The sequence below is a fragment of the Chlorocebus sabaeus genome, chromosome 25, assembly GCF_047675955.1.
Source record: "Chlorocebus sabaeus isolate Y175 chromosome 25, mChlSab1.0.hap1, whole genome shotgun sequence".
Taxonomy (NCBI): Eukaryota; Metazoa; Chordata; class Mammalia; order Primates; family Cercopithecidae; genus Chlorocebus; species Chlorocebus sabaeus.
The window spans coordinates 73093471-73114830 of record NC_132928.1 but is presented as its reverse complement, the minus strand read 5'-3'; the positions used below and the strand labels follow the sequence as shown (position 1 = coordinate 73114830).

The following is a 21360-nucleotide window of genomic DNA, read 5'->3' as shown; positions in this document are numbered from 1 at the left end:
ACGACGTTGCTTCGGTATCCAGGCTGCTCTCAAACTGCTGGACTCAAGCCATCCTCCCAACTTGGCCTCCCAGAGTGCTAGGATTACAGGAGTGAATCACTCGTCAATTCCAAGGGGTTAGAACTCCCAGGAACTGGGGAAAAAGGCCAGCCAAATTCTTTATTACACAACCTGGTGTTACTGGGGTCTGGATCCAGACCCCAACAGAGGGTTTTTGGATCTTGCCTAAGAAAGAATTTGGGGCCAGTCCACAGAGTAAAGTGAAAACAAGTTTATTTAAAAAATCAAGAAGATCGGTCGCGGTGGCTCACGCCTGTAATCCCAGCACTTTGGGAGGCTGAGGCAGGTGTATCACCAGAGGTCAGTAGTTTGAGACTATCCTGGCCAACATGGTGAAACCCCATCTCTACTAAAAATACAAAAGCTGTGTGTGATGGCAGACACCTGTAATCCCAGCTACTGGGGAGGCTGAGGCAGGAGAATTGCTTGAACCCAGGAGGTGGAGGTTATAGTGAGCCAAGATCATGCCACTGCACTCCAGCCTGGGTGACAGAGCAAAACTCAGTCTCAAAAAAAAAATAAAGAAGTGAAAGAAGGGGTACTTCATAGAATGGTACACACTCTAAAGCAAGAGAAGGAACATGTCCACCTTAGGTACAATGTATGTAACACAGCAAAAAAATAATGGGGAAGATGTGCTCTACTACAGGAGCTTGTGACAAAGGATTTTTTTGTGTGTGTTTGTTGTGAGACAAGGTCTTGGCCCTGTCACCAGCTTGGACTGCAATGGTGTAGTCATAACTCACTGCAGACTCAACCTCCTGGGTTTAGGGATCTTCCCGCCTCATTCCCCATGTAGTTGGGACCACAGGTGTGTGCCACCACACCTGGCTAAGTTTTTAATTTCTTTGTAGAGGCAGGGTCTCACCGTGTTGCCCTGGCTGGTGTTGAACTCTTGGGCTCAAGCTATCCGCCCATCTGAGCCTCCCAAAGTGCTGGGATTACAGGTGTGAGACACTGCCTGGTCTTTGTCAAAGGATTGTTAATCTGCTGTAACTAATGTCTTCTGCAAGAATCAATATTTAAAGGGAAAATTAAACTAAGAATGCTTTTGTTCTTAAGATATCGGGATATCAGAACATTCCCTGGGTGTGTTAGGTAAACATTATTAACTTGTTCCCTTCCCTGTAAGTATCCAGTGACCAAGAATGCCAAACTTCCTGGGAATGTGCCCCAATGGGTCTCAGCCTCATTTTACCCAGTCCCTATTCAAGGTAAGGTAGTTCTGGTTCCAATGTCTCTGACACTGATGCTTGACTTCTTTGATACCCCTCAACTTACAGTGTCTGTTTAATGTCTGCTTTCAGCCCACGATTTTCCTTGTCAGAATATCTTAACTTTGATCATATCTGTATCTATCTATCTATATATATATAGTTTTATTGTATTTTATGTTTTTGAAACGGAGTCCTGATCTGTCACTCAGGCTGGAGTGCAGTGGCTCGATCTCCACTCACTGCAACCTCTGCCTCCTGGTTCAAGTAATTCTCCCGCCTCAGCCTCCAGAGTAGCTGGGATTACAGGCCCACGCCACCATGGCCAGCTTATTTTTGTACTTATAGTAGAGACAGGGTTTCACCATGTTGGCCAGGCTGGTCTCGAACTCCTGGCCTTAAGTGATCTGCCCACCTCAGCCTGCCAAAGTACTGAGATTACAGGCGTGAGCCACGCGCCTGGCCTGATCATGTGTATGTTTTCATGTGGCTATAAAACAATTCATGTTTTCTATTTTTTCTTCAATTGTGTATATTTTTCAAGAAATTACTCCATTTAATTTTATTCCAGTTATCATAGAATGGGGCTATCCTGTAACATTCTTTTGAAATGGAAACACTACGCACAATGGATTGTGGCAATTTGAAAAGAAAGTACAGTTTAATTCAAACAAGTACAGGCTGCCTGTGTTAGACAAGAGGAAGCATTCGCAGTCCGGGACCCTGCATCCTTGTCTGCCACAAACAAGGGTGTCAGCTAGTCTTCTGAGTACGTGCACGCCAGCAACGCGCCCGCCTCGTTACAGCATGGTCCGCGGGTTTAAAAACAAAAGTGCGCGGTCACGTGCAAATTCCCGACTCGAGAGCGTACACGAACCGGCGCACGAGCATCGGTGGCGTGGCCCACTGCGCAGGCGCAGGAGCCGCGCTCCGGACCTCTGCTCAGGCACTGCCGCGGACTACCTCGAGGCCCTTAGTTGACTGGGACCGGAAGTGGCGTGTGCTCTGCCTTTCCGAGTTCCTGGCCCGCGGCCGTCGGGTGTGAGCTGCGCCGACCTCTCTGAGGGTTCGTGGCCCGCCGCTCCTTCGCCGTCCCTGCCGCCACCGTCCACGCTCAGCGTCGTAGAGAAGATGGTGGGTCGGAACAGCGCCATCGCCGCCGGTGTATGCGGAGCCCTTTTTATTGGGTACTGCATCTACTTCGATCGCAAAAGACGAAGTGACCCCAACTTCAAGAACAGGCTTCGAGAACGTGAGTGGGTCCTCTCTTCCCTGGCCGGGCCTGCTGCCTCCGGCCGTCGCCCTCCACAGGAGGGGTCCTTGCAGCCCACCCTCCTGTGGGCCGCCCAGGGCGACCGCGTGGTGCGGCCCGCAGTAGGCGATGGCGCTGGCTGCGCCGCTCTGGGGGCTCTACTGCCCGGCAGGAATTCCCTCCATTTTGAAGGAAGGATTTTTCCTGTGTTGTTTTCCCCAAACACTTTAGCCGTGCAAATGCATTCTTGATTTGTGTTACAGTCTCGGGTGTGTATGGCGTGGGGAAGAGGTTGCTTCTTTTTTTGTCGTTCATCTTTTTAAACCTCTACTCTTAAAAAAAAGTCGTGCATTTTTGTCGCGAATTTTAGTCTGAGGCTAAATCCGCATGCTCAGTGCAGTATCATTGTTGCATTTTTTTTTTTTTTTTTTTGAGACGGAATCTCGCTCTGTCGCCCAGGCTGGAGTGCAGTGGCGCGATCTCGGCTCACTGCAACCTCCGCCTCCCGAGTTCAAGCTCTTCTCCTGCCTCATCCTCCCCAGTAGCTGGGACTACAGGCGGCCGCCACCACGCCCGGCTAATTTTTTGAATTTAGTAGAGACGGGATTTCACCATGTTGGTCAGGCTAGTCTCGAACTCCTGACCTCAGATGATCCGCCCGGCTCATTGCTGCATTCTTAAACCCTCTTGGTAGCTTCGTTCTAAGTGCTTCCAAGATATGAGTGAATGCTATAGAAATTGCAGGGGAGTCCAAAGGGCTGCGCTTCTCTTGTGGCTCAGTCTTATTTCATACCTGCGACATCTTTTAAGAGAGGTCAACAAGAGGGGAATCGTGTCATGAAAACCGTTGTGATCCACCTTGAATTTTGGGAGAATCTTCGTTTGCATCACCGAAGAGCAAATTTGTTGGAATAAGAAATATTTTTGTAGCTGATCTTGGTGGTTCAGCCAAATTAATTTTTGAAATTAAAATTGATACATAAATTACTAAAGTCCAAGATGTACAAAGAAGGGATTATTGTTTATTTAAGTAACAGTGGTTACGATTTAATTTAGCTATACTAAGTCATTTCAAGCGTTCAATAGCCATGTGTGAGCAGTGACTCCAGCGCTGATCTTACTAGCACTTAGAATCAGACATCTAGTTCCAGCTTTCTTATGTTTTAGGAGGGAAGGGATATAGACATAATTTGATTTATGACTAGGTAGACTAATAGAATACTGTTTTGGATTCAGACCCTGAATTTCTAGGGCCAGGTTAGCGACATAATTTGTGGTTTCTGAATCCTAATTTCCGTAGTTGTAAAATCAGGTAATGCCGCCTGCCTCATGTTGGTCTTGTGAAGATTGAGATGTTTGAATTGCCTCCCATGCTCCTCCATAAATGCTAGCAGTCAAATTTTGCCTTCAGGTTATTTTCCTGTAGTTGCCAAAATGGGTGGCAGCTGGGGGATTTGGTGCAAATGCAGAGTTACAAAGAATGGGTTAACCCTGTCGTCCGCTGGAAACCCTGAAGTCCTGTTGCAGGAACAAGAGCTATCATTTTAGACAAATGGAGGAATGTTATTTCAAAACTTCTCCGCCATTTTCAATCTAAAAATTTTTTTTTCTGGCCTAAGCAACTTAATGATTACAGTGAATTACTTAGCTGCAGCAGTAACTTTAGGCAAGTAACTTCAAGCTTTAGTTTTGTCTTTTAAAAAATGGTATAGTGTAGAGTTTTAGTTTTAGTACTGTTCCTCACACATGGTAATTGATGAATGCTAGAGATTTTTGTTGTTGTTGTTTGTTTGAGTCTCGCTCTGTTGCCCAGGCTCGAGTGCAGTGGGATGATCTTGGCTCGCTGCAACCTCCGCCTCCCGGGTTCAAGCAATTCTCCTGCCTCAGCCTCCGGAGTAGCTGAGATTACAGGCGCACACCACCACACCTGGCTAATTTTTGTATTTTTAGTAGAGATGGGGTTTCACTGTGTTGGACAGGTTGGTCTCGAACTCCTGACCTCATGATCCACCCGTCTTGGCCTCCCAAAGTGCTGGGATTACAGGCGTGAGCCACCGCGTCTGGATGAGATTTTTTTATAAGTAGAATTATTTTGTTGTTTGATGTTTTTGTTATCAAGTAGAATTTATTTAGAATAATCTTGTAGTCTGTTTAAAGGTAATTGTGGCCGGGCGTGGTGGCTTAACGCTTGTAATCTCAGCACTTTGGGAGGCCGAGGTGGGCGGATCACCTCATGTCAGGAGTTCGAGACCAGCCTGGCCAGCATGGGGAAACCCCCTCTCTACTAAAAATACAAAAGTTACCCGGGTGTGGTGGCGCACACCTGTAATCCCAGCTGCTTGGGAGGCTGAGGCAGAATTGCTAGAACATGGAAGGTGGAAGTTGCAGTAAGCCGAGATTGTACCACTGAACTCCATCCTGGGGGGACAGAGCAAGACTGTGTCTCCAAAATATACGTGTGTGTGTATCTATCTGTCTGTCTGTCTGTCTATCTATCTATCTATCTCTCTCTCTCATATATCTATATCATATGTTTATCTATATCATATGTATATATAAAAATAGGCCAGGCGCAGTGGCTCACGCCTGTAATCCCAGCACTTTGGGAGGCCAAGGCAGGTAGGTCATGAGGTCAGGAGATCAAGACCAGCCTGGCCAACATGGTGAAATCCCGTCTCTACTAAAAATACAAAAAAAAAAAATTAGCTGGGCGTGGTGGCGTGCGCCTGTAGTCCCAGCTACTTGGGAGGCTGAGGCAGGAGGATCGCTTGAACCTAGGATGCTGAGGTTGTAGTGAGCCGAGATGGCGCAACTGCACTCCAGCCTGGGTGACAGAGCGAGACTTGGTCTCAAAAAAAAAAAGTGTAATTGCGTGACTGGCTGATTTTAAAAACTTTGGGGTTATTTGGCCTTTGTGAAATGAAATTTATTTCAGTTCAGGTAATTTTGAGTTTTTAAAAATAATTTTTTTTTTTTAAATTTTGAGTTCTAAGACTTATTTCCAGTAGAATATTTACATTTGCAATAAAAAAGCAGTTTCTCACATAAGGCATGTAGCTTGTTGGCTTTCTTTTTTGTTAAGAAGAGAGGCTTAGGCGGCCAGGCGCAGTGGCTCATGCCTGTAATCCCAGCACTTTGGGAGGCTGAGGTGGGTGGATTACAAAGTCAGGAGATCGAGACCATCCTGGCTAACGGTGAAACCCCGTCTCTGCTAAAAAATAGAAAAAATTAGCCAGGCGTGGTGGCGGGTGCCTGTAGTCCCAGCTCCCTGGGAGACTGAGGCAGAAGAATGGTGGGAACCCAGGAGGTGGAGCGGAAGAGAGGCTTAATTGTTAAAAGTGAAGGTTGAGGTTAAATTTGGGATCCTAATTTATTTAGACCTTTTGTCACCTGTTAGCAAAAGCAGAGTATCAGGATCCTTGAAGCATAGTTTTTTATCATTCTAAATTATGAGAAAATTAAATGTAATTTCCAAATTACAATGCCAACTGCAGGTGCATTTCACTTAAATGGGACGGATAAAATGACATGTCAAAAATATATTAAGCATCTTATTTAAATGAATAAATCTTGGAAGCATTGAGTCAAGGCTTGATTTTGCTCATTGTTAAATTTCTTTATGGTTTTTCAGTTGATTACTATCTCTCCCTTTATCACAGAGATACTGCATTATACTATATCTGAAAATATGTTAATGTAGCAAGTTAATTGTATCATGAAACTAAAGCCAGAATTTTAATCTTATTGCTAAAAATGTAAAGCAACTAAGAGATCTTAAAATTTGGTAGCTGTGTCAGTTAAATGTATTCAGTGGCAATCACACACTCCTCCCCACCTTATTAAAAAACCTTATGACTAAGTTTCACTTTCCTGGGTTTCATGATCAGTTTTGTCATTTTCCCTAAATTCTGGTTTAGCAAATTGTATGTCTCATACAATTGATCCCACAAACTTGGCACATTCATTTCTGAGGTGCCTTTTGTTTTGATGGTAATAATGTCTTCTCCACACTATTAACTATGGAGGCAGAAGAGAGTCATGTTTCAAGTCCAAAAGCCTGGGTTTGAGTTGCTATTCCACCAGTAAGTAATTGCGACCTTGATACATTTTCTCATCTGGAAAATGGGGATGATAATAGTTCCTGGTTTTTTATTTTTTGTTTTTGTTTGAGACAGAGTTCGCTCTGCACCCCGGCTCAAAAAAAAAAAAAAAAAAAAAGAAAGAAAGAAAAGGTACCTTGACCATAGTAAATGAACCTTCTGTCTGCAGGTAGGCAGACCTCTTTTATGAGACAGAGTCTCGCTGTGTTGCCCAGGCTGGAGTGCAGTGGCTCTATCTCGGCTCACTGCAACCTCCGCCCCCCAGGTTTAAGTGCTTCTCCCGCCTCAACCTCCCGAGTAGCTGGGACTACAGGCACCCGCCACCACACCCGGCCAGTTTTTGTATTTTTAGTAGAGATGGGGTTTCACTGTGTTGACTAGGCTGGTCTCAAACTCCTGACCTTGTGATCTGCCTGGCTCAGCCTCCTAAAGTGCTGGGATTACAGGTATGAGCCACTGCACCTGGCCCTCAGACCTCTTTAGTCATGCATTGAGGCTTGGATTTGTAGAGTGCTTTAAGGTGTTCAGAGGACATTTGCTTGTTTCGTGGCTTTTGTTTCTCATTGTAGTCTTCTAAGATTAGACAGATCTTATCTTGGGAGAATGAGAGATTTGCGTAAAATCACCCAGCTAATAAATATTAGCTAATAATAAGTATTGGAGCCTTACATTTTCTTAACTATGTCAGTAGTTACTCTATGTCATTGGTAGTTGTTAATGATTATCACTTTAGGGGTAGTCCTCCCTCAGTTTCTTTGAGTGATTGGTTCCAGGCCTCCCTTGGATACCAAAATCTGAGGATGCTCAAGTACCTTTAAGTGGTATAGTATTTTCATATAACCACCATATGCCTCCAGTACATTTTAGGTTTTTTTTTTTTTTTTTTTTTTTTTTTTTTTTTTCATTTAAGAATGCCAGTTTTCAATTTTCCGTAAAGATATAATCTGGCATGTTTCAGTAATAAAACTCCCTAATACTAGTGGCGTAATTCTTACCCCTGTTACATGTCCTGTGTTGGTTGGAAGGGGGGACTTGATCCGCTTATTGTAATTACTTTAGAAATCCAGCTGTTGGAGCTATCTCCGTCTTGTGAATTGCTAGATCTTCTGCACCAAAGGGAAGGAGAACGCTCCAGTGCAGTGTCACATTGCCTACAGCTCATTGACCAGACTATTCTTATGTCCTTGATAGATCACAGGGAGGGATAGATTCCTAGAGTTAGAAATGTTTTGCAAATGGAATTAATGACTGCCACAGCAATTAGAGTTATTTTCATTCCCATTTTTATAATGACAGAATGTAAATATAACATTACATTTCTTGTAGGAAGAAAGAAACAGAAGCTTGCCAAGGAGAGAGCTGGGCTTTCCAAGGTAATAGTCTGGTTTCTGTTTAAATTATATAGTTTATAGAAATATTTTAAAATCTGTAATTGGAAATGTAATTAAAATGTAATTGGAAAAAGCTAGTTGATACTGAACATTGCATTTTTATTTTGAAATACAGCTTATTTTTAGGAGTAGGTGAATAACATAGTTCCAGTGACAATTGTCAGGTCCTTCATTATTTCTTTTGCTGGCCATAACAACAAACAGCTTACTGTGTGAACAATAATTAAGGAACAATATGAGGGCCTCAAGACATCTGCATCAAAAGATGAAAAGTTCCTAATCAGGTGCTTCAAAATGATACAATATTACACTTAAGATTTTAATTTCCTTACTCCAGCTTCCTTTGAAAGAACCGTGGGTTATTATTTCAAAAATTATTCAAGATTATTCAAGCCCACTGATCCAGAATCCCACTGCCCTGACAAATTTTTGCCTTGTTGCAGTACACAGTTCTGGATATAAAACTTGTAATTTATTTTTTCTTTTCATAGATCCTGAGTTCTTGATTATTTTTAATGACTATGTAGGTTTATCTACTTGGTAAAAAATGTTTTGTGGTGTGTGTAAGTAAATTAAGTAAATGTTAATCATTGTGTGTGCAGCTTTTCCTTTTTATTGAGATGAGTTCTATTGTCTGGGTTCCTAGGACTTAGATTACTGGATCATTAGTGGTTCTTTTTAAAGCAAGTTGAGACAAGGAAAAATTAAGTCAACCAGTATGTTTTGTTATTTTGAAACAGTTGTGTAAACACAGCTGGTTGACTGGACATGGTAATAGTGAAGTGAAAATGGGAGGGAACTACTTCATTGTTCTAGTAGGTTCAGACTACGTTTGTGAAATGTGTAGTGTGTTTATTATGCTTTTGATAACATATTTTTAAGGGCATAGGAAAATGGATTGAGACATGCATCAGTATGTATTTTTAGATTCAGGAATAGAATTAAATTATTGCCATATGCTGGGATAGTCCGTGAAAGATGTCTCCACTTTCAGAAATTTAAATTGTTTCACTTGTGTTGGCTAGGCTAATAAGAGCATGTACAATGTAATTCAAGTACCAAAAACTCGCACTAATAGAAGTTTAGGTTGGTTTTCTCTCTCTCTTTTTTTTTTTTTTTGAGGTGGAGTGTCACTCTGTCACCAGGGTGGAGTGCAGTGGCGTGATCTCGGCTCACTGCAACCTCTGCCTCCCAGGTTCAAGCGATTCTCCTGCCTCAGCCTCCCGAGTAGCTGGGACTACAGGTGCATGCCACCACACCCAGCTAATTTTTGTATTTTAGTAGAGATGGTGTTTCACCATGTTGGCCAGCATAGCCTCAATCTCTTGACCTTGTGATCCGTCTGCCTGGGCCTCCCAACGTGCTGGGATTACAGGCATGAGCCACCGCACCCAGCTACTGAAGTTTAGGTTTTCAAATAAAAATGGCCTTTTCTTTGAGACAAGGTCTTACCTTGTCACCCAGGCTGGAGTGCAGTAGTGGTGCAGTCACAGCTCACTGCAGCTTCGACTTCCTGGGTTCAAGCAATCCTGCTTTAGCCTCCCTAGCAGCTGGATTATAGGCATGGGCCACCATGCCTAGCTAATTTTTCATTTTTTTGTAGAGAGAGGCTGAGGTAGGAGGATCACTTGAGCCAGTGAAGCCACTGAGCTGTGATCACACTACTGCACTACAGCCTGGGTGACAGAGTGAGACCCTGTCTCAAAAAATGTCTTTTAGATGCGTGTAAAATCTAGGCTGGGTGCGTTGGCTCATACCTGTAATACTAGCACTTTGGGAGGCCGAGGTGGGTGGATCATCTGAGGTCAGGAGTTTGAGACCAACCTGGCCAACATTGCGAAACCGTATCTCTACTAAAAATACAAAAATTTAGCTGGGCATGGTGGCGGGCGCCTGTAATCCCAGCTACTCGGGAGGCTGAGGCAGGAGAATCACTTGAATCCGGGAGGTGGAAGTTGCAGTGAGCTGGGATTGTGCCACTGCACTCCAGCCTAGGCGATAGAATGACACTGTGTCTCAAAAACAACAACAACAAAAAACAAATCTATATAAAATAATGTTGAATCTTAAGGACAAATTGATTACAGTTATATAAAAATCTACAATAATGGGAATCCGAAAATAGTGTAAAGTGCGTAGATGGTATAGATTTTGCACTCTTTTTACATTCAAGTTAGAGCTTTCTAAGAATTTTTCAAATACAAACTCAAGTTTTTTCTTTTATTCGTTTGAATGTAGATGAACTCCTAATTCCTACAAGCGTTGTTCAGGAGTAAAGTTCTATCAGTTTTTTTAGAATGATTGATTGGGTTTTAGTTGTTTTATTTTTATTGATATCTGTGTATTGGTTATGTCCCCTGGCATAATTGTGGTGTCAATTATTAAATATTTTATTTCCAGTTACCTGACCTTAAAGATGCCGAAGCTGTTCAGAAGTTCTTCCTTGAAGAAATACAGCTTGGTGAAGAGTTACTAGCTCAAGGTAATAGTCATTGAAGTGCTAAGGAACTGGGTAGAGTTTTTCTCACTGATAGAAATTTATAATGATATGGGGTTTTGTTTGTGTAATTTGGCTATAAGAAAAGGTACTCCAGATATCTCAAGACAAGTTTTTAGGCACTTAATAATTGGAAGATTATTTTGTGTAAGACTGGCTCTAGAAAGAAATATTCCTTGTGGGATATTGTTGTCCATAATATATTTTAAGTGAGTTTTAGGTTTTCTTGCTATATCATATGATATAGAAGATATAATAAGTTTTTACAAATGAGGTTCTCTTACTCTGAAGTAGTTTCTAATGTATAGCCATAGTGCGATAGGTAAATAGTAACTGAAGGAATATGAGCTAGGAATATACTCCTCAACTCCTTCATCTAATCTTCAGATCTTTTCCAGTATTTATAGGAAGGAATGGCTAATGTAAGGTCCCAGAGAAGGTTAATTTACCTAATCAAGGTCACACGGTGAGTTCATGACCCCTTATTTCAGAACCAACTTGTTATCTGATCCAGAATTTAGCCTTTTCATTACATTGTACTTCATTTATTTCATCAACAGTGCTAAGAAGTTTCTAAAAAACATTCTGTCAGTCTTTAAAGTTCAGCTATGAAATTGAAATTATCAAATTGACAAACGTGAGAACCATAATTTACTCAGTAATCTCAAACGTAGTTTTGAAGTAGTTGCTATCATTAATAAAACTGCAGTCAGGTATTTTAAAATTCTGATTGCTGTGTCAATAGATTTAGATAGAATTTAACTACATGATATGGGACATTTGTGTGTGAATGGGTTTTTGTTGTTTTTTTATGGGAGAATTTAATCCATTGAAAATGGTGGTAACTACCTTTTTATGTCTCCCCTTTGCCAAGAAATACTTTTTTGATATCAATAGAATTGCTCAATTAATTTGACTTAGAGTCACAGTACTCAAATTGCCAACAGACTGGGAAGGGTTAAAAATCATTGAGTAGGGACGGACATGGTGGCTCATGCCTATAATCTCAGGACTTTGGGGAGCTGAGGCAGGAGGATTGCTGGAAGCCAGGAGTTTGAGACCATCATCAACAACAAAGTGAGACCCTCATCTCTACAGTAAATGAGAAAATAAGCCAGGTGCCATAGCATGCACCTGTAGCCAACTACTCAGAGACTGAAGTAGGAGGATACCTTGAACCCAGGAGTTTGAGGCTCCAGTAAGCTGTGATGGTGCCACTGCATTCCAGCCTGGGCAACAGAGTGATATGCTGTCTCTTAAAAACTGTGTACATAAAATCTGTAATTGCAGAGGAGTACAAGATAGGCACCAATCAGGAGACATTTCCAGGTCTCCTATAGGCATCACACTGCAATTTCTCCATCAGTCTGAGAGAGAGGACCCAGGCATTGGGGAAAGGGAAAGCATTCCCCCTCAGTGCTAAAGCAGTGCTGCATACTGAGTTGCTCTGCTTCTTGCATCATATAACACTAGGTTTGATCTTCCTATGCTGATAGATGGATTTTATGATATTCTTGATGCCATTAACAAAAGATACCACTTATGATTTGACCATCCAGTCAGCAAAAGTTGTAGCAGCATCCACTTTGCACAGGAAGGGAGCTCAAGATGAGAAGATCACTGCACTTGAGGTTGTGTCAGTGTGTCTTCTACTACACTTGAGGTTGTGTCAATGTATCTTCTTCAGCATTGTTGCTAAATCTGCAGATAAGGTAATCAACAGTGCGAGTTCAAAAGAGATGTAATTATGGTATGTATTCAGAAGCAGGAACTGACTTAGCCAATCTTTTGATTACTGTAATTCCAAACTGACCATCAGTGGATCACTGTGCAGCCCTGTGTCTGATCTCTTGTGATGGGTATCATTACATCATCATTTCAATATCTGGGAAAGGAATTGGCCAAGCAGCTCCAGAGCTGCACACCCAGCTGACAATGACCTACACAATTGGAGTATCCTGAAACATTGTGTAGATGGGACAATCATAGTCCTCACATTGGCAGTGGAGATTCACCTGTTTCTGATGGATAGTCAAGAGGTTAAGAAAAGCTCTTGGAAACCTTTACGTATACTCAGGTGCCATCAGATACTCTGCAGTACTCAAAATTTTACCCAAAATGTTTCTCAGTCTTTCCACAGCAGCCAATTGGTAGAACAAAAAACATATACCAGATTTAAGAGCCTAGAAAGAAACCAGAGTGACTATCCTGATACCCAGGCTTGCCATCAGCTGACAGGGTCAAGTGCATTGGGTGTGATGGTAGAGATGTTCCCTAAGACATACTTAATATCCTCAGCTTGCTGGGGGAAAATTAGTAAGGTTGATCTGAAACTGTTTTCTCCTTTCTTTTTTTGAAGTGGAGGTTTACTCTGTCACCCAGAGTGCGGTGACTAGAGTGCAATGGCACGACAAGGGCTCACTGCAACCTCCACCTCCCAGGTTCAAGCGATTCTCCTGCCTCAGCCTCATGAGTAGCTGGGATTAGAGGCATGTGCCACCAAGCCTGGCTAATTTTTTTCTATTTTTGGTGGAGATGGGGTTTCCCCATGTTGGTCAGACTGGTCTCGAACTCCTGACCTCAGGTGATCTGCCTGCCTCGGCTTCCCAAAGTGCTGGGATGATGGGTGTGAGCCACTGCACCCGGTCCATTCTTACTCTTTTTTTTTTTTTTTTGAGACGGAGTCTCGCTCTGTCACCTAGGCTGGAGTGCAGTGGCGCAATCTCCACTCACTGCAAGCTCCGCCTCCCGGGTTCACGCCATTCTCCTGCCTCAGCCTCCCCTGTGACTGGGACTACAGTCGCCCGCCACCGCGCCCGGCTAATTTTTGTATTTTTAGTAGAGACAGGGTTTCACCATGTTAGTCAGGATGGTCTCGATCTCCTGACCTCCTGATCCGCCCATCTCGGCCTCCCAAAGTGCTGGGATTACAGGCGTGAGCCACCGCGCCCGGCCCATTCTTACTCTTTAAGATAAGTTTCCTGTGAATTTATATAATGGAAAATTGGTAAATAAAAAGAACCTAGTAAAAAGTGATCTTAATGGTGTTAACAACTGGAAAAGGTCTGAGGTGTTTTTTGTTTTGTTTTGTTTTGTTTTTGAGATGGAGTCTCATTCTGTTGCCCAGGCTGGAGTGCAATGGCGCAATCTCAGCTCACTGCAACTTCCACCTCCCAGGTTCAAGTGAGGGTTCAAGCGATTCTTGTGCCTCAGCCTCCCAAGTAGCTGGGATTACAGGCATGCGCCACCAGGCCCAGCCTTTTTTTTTTTTTTTTTGAGATGGAGTCTCACTCTTTCACCAGACTGGAGTGCAGTGGCACGATCTTGGCTCACTGCAACCTCCGCCTCCCAGGTTCAAGGGATTCTGCTGCCTCAGCCTCCTGAACAGCTGGGACTACAGGCACGTGCTACCACGCCCAGCTGAATTTTGTAGTTTTAGTAGAGAATGGGTTTCACCATGTTGGCCAGGATAGTCTCGATATCTTGAGCTCGTGAGATCCAACCACCTTGGCCTCCCAAAGTGCCGGGATTAAGGTGTGAACCACCGCGCCTGGCCTAATTTTTGTATTTTTAGTGGAGATGGGGTTTCACCATGTTGGCCAGGCTGGTCTTGAACTCCTGACGTCAGGTGATCCACCCACCTCGGCCTCGCTAAGTGCTGGGATTAGAGGTGTGAGCCACCACTCCCATCCAGTTCTGAGATTTACCTCAATTGCATGCTAACAGGTTAGTTTGCCCCAATTTCATGGATGCTGGCAAAAGACATGAGACCACTGGGCTAGAGACAAAGGACAGCTCGTTATTCACTGCAATAATAGTAACAAGGGTATTGGCATTTGCACAGGTTTCCCAAGCCACAGCTCCTATAGGCAATGCAGAAAGTCAGGGGACACATGTACATGTAGTGGGTTACATATAGGAGAGGAGCCCTGAATTTAAGGATCCTGAATTTTTTATAATGGGCAGTAAACATGTGTGCACTTTTCCCTACACATAGGTAACGTTGCAAACCTGCCTTTGCTCCAGAGGGAGGAAGTTTCTATTCTGAGGTTGTTCATTGTACAAACATCCTTGAAAAGACAGATTGGAGCGAAGGCAGTAAATACCTGCTCAGAAGTGCAGAAATGTGAGAAACGTGAGGAGAATTGTACCTCTACTTGTATTGTTATTTTTAAAAAATATATCTAATGGCGTTATTTTTATGTAAGGCACGTTAAAATATTTCGATGGGAACCTCCTATACAGAAGAGTGCTTAATTTAAAATATTTAATAGCATAGTTTTGCTCAGATAATTTGGGGCAGTTTTTGGAGTTTGATTTAAAGTGGAATTAGGGCCAAGTGCGGTGGCTCATGCCTGTAATCTCAGCACATTGGGAGGCCAAGACAGGAGGATTACTTGAGTCCAGGAGTTTGAGACCAGGCTGAGCAACATAGTGAGACCCCGTTTCTACAAAAAAAAAAAAAAAATTAGCAAAATTAGCCCGGTTTGGTGGTGCACACCTATGGTCCTAGCTACTTGGGAGGTTGAGATGGGAGGATTGCTTGAGCCCAGGAAGTTGAGGCTGCAGTCAACCAAGATCCAGCCTGGGTGACAGAGGGAGATCGTGTCTCAAAAAATAAATAAAATAAAATGGAGTTAACTAAGGACAAGATGCACATAGCAGATACTTAATATTTATTGAATTAAGTGAACTTTGAAAAACTGTAAGCCTTAAGTGTTTTTTTTCAAATGTAATGTGTCTATTGAAGGATATTTGTAGATAAAGGAAAATAAACCCTCCCACTCAGAGTTAATCATGGCTTTATTTCTCCTGTCATATTTCATTAGTGTGACCATTTTTCCTACTAGTATCACTTAAAAATTTTTTTTTCCTTCTCGTATAATACCATTCAAATAGTTCAAAGACTTGGCTTAATGTGAGATTGAGTCTTCTTTCCATCTCAGTCCTTCTTTCCACTACAGTCTTGTAGTTCTCTGTTACAGAAACGTACTATTCAATTCTCAGCAATTGTCTCATGCAGTCTTTCAGAAATATTCCAAGTATATAAATAGTAATACTTGGATATTTTTATACATTGATTTCCCCCTTATGTATGTATGTTTGAAACACTTCCATATCAGTACATGTAATCTGAATCATTCTTGTTAGTGGCTTCATAATAGCTGTATGAATGCACTATAGGTTATTTCCAGCATTTTACTTGCATAGTGTTTTTGGTCAGCATCATTTGGATATGGCGTGTAAAATTAATTTTGACAAAGGCCAAGACTTTTCAGGTTACATGTAATTTTATGTAAATCTTACAGGTGAATATGAGAAGGGCGTAGACCATCTGACAAATGCAATTGCTGTGTGTGGACAGCCACAGCAGTTACTGCAGGTCTTACAGCAAACTCTTCCACCACCAGTGTTCCAGATGCTTCTGACTAAGCTCCCAACAATTAGTCAGGTAAGGAATTGGAATGTTATGACATAAAAGTGAGTAGGATTTAGAACCGAATGATTAGGGACATTTTAAAATGAGCCTAGTGAACATGATGAAATAAACTCATGTGTATAATGAAAACAAACGAGAATATCAGTGCTTGACATTTTCTTCTCTAATGGGAAACATCCAGATGACTGCCCAGATCTAGTGATTGTGCCCTGGAGTGGATCGGGAAGTGTGTGTCTTAGTGATAAGTCTCAGGTCTTAGTAGTCAGCTGTCCAAATTCAGGTCACTCTTGGCTACTTTCTACAAGTAGCTTTCTGCCTACTCTTCCAGGAGACCATGCCTTCTGTTAGGTGATCTGGCAAAGGAGCCTAGGTAGCTGTAGCCTAGATATTAGGGCACTCAGGAGCATGGATTCCCTCTGACTCACTTGTGTAAAGGCTCAGTGCTTCTGCTGCTGCTGAGGTGCGCTTTGAGTTTGTAGTTATTTGACGACATCCCCAAATCCCTACTCAAAAATGCAAAATACCATTAATATACTGTAAAAGATTAACTTATGTGTAAATTAGGAGTTAATTAAAATGCTTTCTGTTCATTTTGAGTTCAAGGAGCCCAAATGAATCTACTTTTTGGAATAGCGTGTCAATTACATGTGTCGATTTCCCAAGTTGGTATGATTAAAACAGTGAATGATGATAGGAAGTATTTACAGAACTTGATAGTTTTAACTGGTTAATTTTTCAAACTGATTTTTACTCAACTGAATTAGAAAAGGACTGGAAAGAAAGTAAAGGTCCCAACGATTTGAGGGAACAAGTTGGACAACCAAGGACTTGGGTCTAAATTGTTTTTATTTAGACTAATGTGGTTCTAGTTCTAGAGGATTCATACTGGAATCATCAGTTTAATATTACGCTGTTTGAAAGGCAGCATAGTATAGTACTTTTGGAAAATTGGCCTTAGGGTGATGTTTTTTGGAGTATTTGTGAATTCACTATGAAGCCTAATTCCTTAAAAATGACCTCTGAATCACTCAGTTATCAGTGTTCTTGGTTTGCCTGGGAGTGAAAAGAAATTTTAAATTCTTTTTGGTTTTAGTTACATAATTGACTGATGTAGTATTATGTAATGTTGGCTGGATATGGTGTCTCATGCCCTGTAATCCTAGCACTCACTTGAACTCAGGAGTTCAAGGCCAGCCTGGGCAACATGGTAAAACCCTGTCTCCACCAAAAATAAAAAAAATTAGCCGGGCGTGGTGGCATGAGTCTGTGGTTCCCGCTACTCAGGAGGTTGAGTTGGGAGAGGATCGCTTGAGCCCAGTAGGCAGAGGTTGCAGTGAGCCGAGACTGTGCTACTGCACTCCAGCCTGGGTGTCAGAGACCCCATCTGAATTAAAAATATATATAATGTAATGCTCTGTCTCCTTTAGCCGGGCATGGTGGCACGCGTCTGTAGTCCCAGCTACTCAGGAGGCTGAAGTGGGGGAGGATCGCTTGAGCCCAGGAGGCAGAGGTTGCAGTGAGCTGAGATTGTGCTACTGCATTCCGGCCTGGGTGAGAGAGACTCCATCTGAATTAAAAATATATGTAATGTAATGCTTTGCCTCCTTTGTTAACTTGACTTTTGAAATGGGACTGACAGTAGTGTGATCATTGTTTTCTTGGATGCTGACGGTGTGTAAAGTATTACATGTTGAGTTAAATGTCAGAATGGGTGAATTTTACCAAGATTCGATTGTTTGAATACAGAGATCATTTTATGTTGAAGTTAGAATCCTGATTACATGCTTATGACACTTTAAAAAACTATTTTTTTTTTTCTTTCAGAGAATTGTAAGTGCTCAGAGCTTGGCTGAAGATGATGTGGAATGAGAAACAAATGTCAACTTAATAAAATCTCAGTTAAAAATATTTTAAAAAGTCTTGGTAGTTGAGCAGCTCTGGGGAAATAAGGGCAAATATGCTTGTTATGAACTACACTGAAATCTACCAAAGTTAATGTTTACTTTGTGTAGATCCATTTGTCTATTTTATTTATTTTTCCCAGTGAAAAGTGTATTTTGATAATTTTTCATTTTATAAATACACTATGAGTTACTGAAATACGGATTTTGTTTATTCCTGAAACATAGTTAAACTGTACATATGACATGGCTTATGTTAAAAATACCCAGTGCTCAGTTTTGAAAGATAGGCAAAAAAAAAAAAGTATAGGAGAAATTGAAGAATGTACACTTTTAGCTGGCACATTTTACTGTAAATCCGGAAATTTGATAGGCTTGTGTTTGTGAAAACTGAGCATTGAAGGTTTTGATTGATCATTTCTTTCCATTTAATCTCTGAGACATAAGTATGTGAGGTGTGCTGCTGTGCTGGGTTAACAGCTTCCTTCCCTTTCTGTGTATCAGTCTTGAAATGTTCTGTTTAAATCAGTAGGCTTAATGTGTTCTGGGTATTTATCTCCTTGTATTTTAAATATATGTAGTTGCAAATAGCACCAGGAATTAGATCTCTGTACACCCCAATCTAGCCTTGTGAGCTTCGCCAGTTAGTGTGTGCTCACTTTCCCTCCATTTGTTACATGAGAGAATGCGTCTGCTGATCTCTGAAGTGTCCCTTTTAGCTTCTGATTCATTGGGTTCTGTTGGGCATCTTTAAATCCACCTTAACCTGAGGAATGTATGTGGGCAACCAGGCCGTGCTTTTTTTTATACTCTGAATTTTGCATGCTTGCCTGACTTAGTATTTCTGAATTGATCTTTTTTTTTTTAATGGTATAACTATCTTGATTTTCACTGAAATTATATGGTTCTGTCACTACTTTGTAAATTAATCCGAAACTTTTAAGGTAACTGGGATGATCTGCTTGTAAAAATGTTTGTTGCCTTTTGCTTTTATCTTCAGTGTACCTCCTCAATCCTACTTCAGCTGGATTAATTTATCTTGTTAAATGATGAGAGTAAGTTGCAACTTTGTGACTGAAGACTTGAAAAGAGTGGAGCAGGTGGGACCTCTTATTCTCAAATAGTGACATATTCTCCGTAGTCACAGATCCAGTTTCAGAACTGAGTAAAGATCCTTGGTACTTGGTGGCATCTGTTGAACTGAGGAGCATTTCTCATTGTAAAGATTGCCTTTGTTCTGTCTAAAAGTCTGTGGAGAAATCCAAAGACTTTTCCTATGTACTAGGCATTTTATTTTGGTTGACTTACAAACTCTTCTTAATCATTATTAATCTCGGTTTTTTTGTGGTATAGTGGAAAGAGAAACAGTTCTAGTTTCTGCCTCTGATTAGCCGCACAGCCTTGAACAAAGCACATTTCATCTTTGAACTTACCTCTACTGTTACACTAGGCGACTCACATTTGAGGACTTTTCTCGGGTATCTTGAGGGTTTGTGATCCTGAATCCTTAAACAGTGCTTTTTTGTTACACAGGATGCTTTTTTCGGGGGATGACCAGTACAGACGTGCCAGTTAGTTTTATTAGTGGGATCCCCAATCCAGAGCAGTGCAGTGGTGATTGGTCAGTGACTCACCAGGCAGCTAAGAAGTCTTAGGCAGCACCCCAGACATGTATAGAGGGGCAGTTAGAGGGAGAACAGATGGGAAAGGGAGCAAGAGGCAGACAGCTCAGCAAGGAAAGAGCAGACTGGGAAAAAGGAGGGCTGGCTGGAGGAGTGAGGGGCAGCTTAAGTTTGGGGAGGGTAGAAATGCCGTTTCCTTGGGAACTGGAGTGCAGTATGAGCTGGGTATCACTTGGCTCTGAACATACTGGCTTTACTGTAATGCTTGAAAAGGCAGTGATACCTTCATTTTACAGCTCATTAAGCCAAGTACATTTTCTTATTTAAATGACAACTTTGGTGCTTTAAAATGAGGTACCACTTTTTAAAGGTAGCTGTGTCAAGTTAAAGAAAAAAATAAGCACTTTTTTCTTCCAGAAATGTAATTGCCAAACACTATCCATTCCCATCTTAAGTTTTACAAGGTGATAGAATCAGCTCGTTGTAGTGATGCTGGCCAAATGGTGCTCAGCGGGTGAGAACGGAAAAACCCCAGATTTCAGTGAACTAATACACAGCTTGAGTGTTTCCGTGTGCTAATGTTGCACACTTACTAAAAACTAAAACTTTGGAAATGGAAAATAATGTAGTAGTGCAACAGTTGACATGCTGCTTTGGGCAAAGATACATTGTTTTGTTCCACAATTTGTACTTAAAGGCGAAATAACATTTAAAACGTAGACTTACTGGCCTTAGCAATGCTGGCCTGTTAACTAGAACTTAGGTTCACGTTTATGTAAAGTGTGTAAAAGCTAGTAGAGCGTGCATAGTAGGCACTCAGGAAATGTTTGGTTCCTTTTGCCCCTCGGTAAGTTGATTTTACCATCTTCCCGCCTGCCGCTCTGACTTTATTAAATCAGCCTGTGGACCAGAGTGTGAATGAGAGTTACTGCAGAAGAGACTGAGAAAATTGGGATATCATGCAGATAACATACAAAATCTTTTTGTAACGTAAAAAAATGCAGTTTTATTATTGCTTGTGCCTCAACTGTTTAAGTGAATATTAAAGGGCTTGGAGAAAACTTTGGCTTGGCATGTGTTTGGAGAACTCTCGCTGCTGAATTTGATGAGTCTGAAGCTGTGGGGTTTTTGTTATTAACATCTTTCAGGATGTCTAGAGCTGCAGGCTTCTCTGCCAGGAGAATGCACATTTGCCTCAGATTCCAAGTGAAGAAAATCCCTGTGGTAGTGTCAGCTCCCGAGGGCTTCCAGGTGGTGGTGGGCCCAGCTTCGGGAGATAGCAGTCACCTGGAAGGCCCGTTAAAACAGATTCCTGAGAGAGGAGCTCAGTGGTGATGTTGCTGACGTGTGAAACATGAAGCCTTGTTAGAGAAACTAGCTGTGTTAAGGTTACAGAATATGTACATTAGCATTGTAAGAAGCGGCTAATTGGTAGGAGAACGCGCTAGCTGAGAATACATTGTATTCTACATCACTGATAAGGATCTGAAGTGTACAAGTCATCAGTATCAGATCTATGAGAGTTTTTGTAATTTTGCTCTAACATAAAATTCTCATTGCCACCTCCAAAGTTACATTAATTGTAAAAGTGATGCTTTGGAGAGGGTGGAAGGGGATATGCCCTAGCCGCCTCAGCTTCTGCCACAAACTGCCCAGGTAAGCAGGATCTGAGTGTATTGGAAAGACTGAGTTGAAAAGCAGATTGACACAGGAGGGCTGGAATGAACTTTGGCTAGAGCAGGGCTGTCCAATCTTTTAGCTTCCTGGGGCCACACTGGAAAAAATTGTCTTGAGCCACACATAAAATACACGAACACTAACGATAGCTCATGAGCTACAAAAAAAAAAAAAAAAAAAATCGCAGAAAAATCTCAGTGTGTGTT

The 21360-nt window shown here is 41.9% G+C and overlaps 2 protein-coding genes and 1 non-coding gene across 3 annotated transcripts in view; all 3 read left to right on the top strand.

Moving 5' to 3' along the window:
- The window catches only part of RBM34 (RNA binding motif protein 34), a 30365-nt gene extending 28989 nt beyond the window's left edge, over positions 1-1376 (top strand). The window contains exon 11 of the mRNA XM_037986035.2: positions 1193-1376. Coding sequence (XP_037841963.2) covers positions 1193-1354 — 162 coding nt within the window. The 3' untranslated portion in view covers positions 1355-1376. The remainder of the gene's footprint in view (positions 1-1192) is intronic.
- An 879-nt stretch (positions 1377-2255) lies between these two features.
- TOMM20 (translocase of outer mitochondrial membrane 20) lies at positions 2256-20538 on the top strand. The gene is made up of 5 exons (XM_007989839.3): positions 2256-2526; positions 7953-7999; positions 10418-10499; positions 15824-15966; positions 17779-20538. Exons 1-5 carry the CDS (start codon positions 2406-2408, stop codon positions 17821-17823), a joined length of 438 nt encoding a protein of 145 aa, XP_007988030.1. The 5' UTR covers positions 2256-2405; the 3' UTR covers positions 17824-20538.
- Positions 3196-3330, top strand: LOC119619859 (small nucleolar RNA SNORA14). The gene has a single exon (XR_005236303.1). It is a non-coding gene; the product is annotated as a small nucleolar RNA SNORA14 (small nucleolar RNA).
- Positions 20539-21360: the final 822 nt, after the last annotated feature.

Excerpts from the sequence above, each read along its gene's own strand:
- TOMM20 (XM_007989839.3), top strand. The coding sequence starts at position 2,406 with ATGGTGGGTCGGAACAGCGCCATCGCCGCCGGTGTATGCGGAGCCCTT. Across the intron at positions 2,527-7,952 it reads CAAGAACAGGCTTCGAGAAC|GAAGAAAGAAACAGAAGCTT; the intron begins GTGAGTGGGTCC and ends CATTTCTTGTAG. Across the intron at positions 8,000-10,417 it reads AGAGAGCTGGGCTTTCCAAG|TTACCTGACCTTAAAGATGC; the intron begins GTAATAGTCTGG and ends TTTTATTTCCAG.